Below are 1,635 nucleotides of genomic sequence, written 5' to 3' on the forward strand. Positions count from 1 at the left end.
GAGAGGGGGGGAAATGGGGGGGGAACGGGGTGAGAATGGGGCGGGGGGGGGCTCGGGGGCTCCCTGGCAACAGTCGGGGTGCCCCAAAACCGGGGGGCTTGGGGGGGGGGGGGGCGCCGCCCCCCCCCAGCCCCCAGAGGCCCCCAAAACCCTCCGAGCCCCCCCCAAGCCCCCCGGCCCCGCTCACCCCGCCGGGCCCGGCCCCGCCGCTCCCCCCTCACTCGGCCGCCGCCATGTTGTGAGGGCGCCGCAGCCCCGGCCCGCCCCCTCCCGTTGCCTAGGCAACAAGCCCCGCCTCCAGTTCCCCCGACAACAAGCCCCGCCCCCCCGCCCATCACCCGCACGTCGAGCGGCCCGCGGCCAATCCCAGAGCGCTCTCCGAGATCGGCGTTCCCGCCGGCCAATCGGAGAGCGGAGAGGCGGGACGGAAGGAACCTGAGGGGTGGAGGCGCGAGGTAAAATGGCGGCGGGGTGAGGCGCGGGAGGAGCCGCTGCCGGGGCAGGCCCCGAGGCGGCGCAGTGGGGCCCGGAGGAGGGCAGGGCGGCGGGCGGCGTTAACCGGGTGTCCCCTCACACAGGCCCCGCCGGCGCCGGGTCCCGTAGGATGGCGCTCCGCGCTCTGCTGAGGGCCGCGGCCTCCCTGCGCGGCTCCGGTGCGTATCCGCGTCCCCTCCCAGCGCTGCCGGGGGCTCCCCGAGCCGCCCCGCGGCCGCTGATCCCCCGCCCCCTTTTCCTCCCCGCAGCTCTCGGAGCGCTGCCCCCAGCTGGGAAGCAGCCAGCGGCCCCGGGCTTGCAGCAGGCCGCCGGCATGGCCACCCTGAACCAGCTGCACCGGAAAGGCCGGCCCGCGCCGCCCCCCGTCAAGCTGGGGCCCACCTTCGGGCGGCCGCAGCTGAAGGGGGTGGTGATCAAAACCCTCATCCGCAAGCCCAAGAAGCCCAACTCGGCCAACCGCAAGTGCGCGCGGGTGCGGCTGAGCAACGGCAAGGAGGTGGTGTGCTTCATCCCCGGCGAGGGCCACAACCTGCAGGAACACAACGTCGTGCTGGTGCAGGGCGGCCGCACGCAGGACCTGCCGGGGGTCAAGCTGACCATCGTGAGGGGCAAGTACGACTGCGCCCACGTCCAGAAGAAGAAGTAAACGGCGGCGAGAGACAGCGGAGGGGGAAGAACGGGGTCGGTTTTTTTTTTAATGCCATTAAAGCCCAGCCCGGAGCGACCCGGACGCGCTGCGTGCCGTGTGAGGGGACGGAAGGGGCGGGAGGGGCTTAAATAGCGGCTGGCGCCGCCCCTTCCGGTTTGCGGAGGGCCCGCTTCCGGTGCCGGATCCAAGATGGCGGCGCCCAGGGTGCTGCTGGCGGCGGCCCGGCGGGTGGCGGCGGCGGCGGCGGCGGGAGGAGGGCGTGGCCGGCGGGCGGCGGGGGGCGTGGCCGGGCGGAGCCGGCTGTACGAGCACGCGCGCGAGGGGCTGAGCGCGCGGCCGCGGCTGGACGTGGAGGCGCTGAGCGGGCACGAGCTGGAGAGGAGGCGGGGCCCGCTGCGGGAGGGCGACCTGCGGGACATCGTGAGCGGGGCGGGGCCTGAGGGGTGGGCGGGGTCTGGGGTGGGCGGGGCTTAGAGGAGGGCGGGGTCTGT

At 75.1% G+C, this 1,635-nt stretch overlaps 2 protein-coding genes across 3 annotated transcripts in view; both read left to right on the plus strand.

The window, feature by feature from the left end:
- The first annotated feature begins 425 nt into the window (after nt 1-425).
- Nucleotides 426-1,225, plus strand: MRPS12 (mitochondrial ribosomal protein S12). 2 transcript variants are annotated; one of them, XM_035313239.1, is made up of 3 exons: nt 426-455; nt 579-653; nt 744-1,225. In XM_035313239.1, the coding sequence occupies exons 2-3, from the start codon at nt 605-607 to the stop codon at nt 1,139-1,141; spliced, it is 447 nt and encodes a 148-aa protein (XP_035169130.1). In that variant the 5' UTR covers nt 426-455; nt 579-604; the 3' UTR covers nt 1,142-1,225. The 2 variants fall into 2 exon arrangements, with proteins under 2 accessions (XP_035169130.1, XP_035169131.1); XM_035313240.1 differs by having other exon boundaries at nt 453-471.
- Nucleotides 1,226-1,308: 83 nt separating this feature from the next.
- LOC118158568 (serine--tRNA ligase, mitochondrial-like) overlaps nt 1,309-1,635 on the plus strand; it is a 1,098-nt gene continuing 771 nt past the window's right edge. Inside the window, exon 1 of the mRNA XM_035313241.1 lies at nt 1,309-1,564. Coding sequence (XP_035169132.1) covers nt 1,334-1,564 — 231 coding nt within the window. The 5' untranslated portion in view covers nt 1,309-1,333. The remainder of the gene's footprint in view (nt 1,565-1,635) is intronic.

This window comes from Oxyura jamaicensis, assembly GCF_011077185.1.
Source record: "Oxyura jamaicensis isolate SHBP4307 breed ruddy duck chromosome 32 unlocalized genomic scaffold, BPBGC_Ojam_1.0 oxy32_random_OJ70027, whole genome shotgun sequence".
Classification (NCBI taxonomy): Eukaryota; Metazoa; Chordata; class Aves; order Anseriformes; family Anatidae; genus Oxyura; species Oxyura jamaicensis.

Bases quoted from the DNA above. Each gene is read 5' to 3' on its own strand.
- MRPS12 (XM_035313239.1), top strand. From the start codon at position 605: ATGGCGCTCCGCGCTCTGCTGAGGGCCGCGGCCTCCCTGCGCGGCTCC. The intron at 654-743 runs GTGCGTATCCGC...TCCTCCCCGCAG, and splicing joins GGCCTCCCTGCGCGGCTCCG to CTCTCGGAGCGCTGCCCCCA.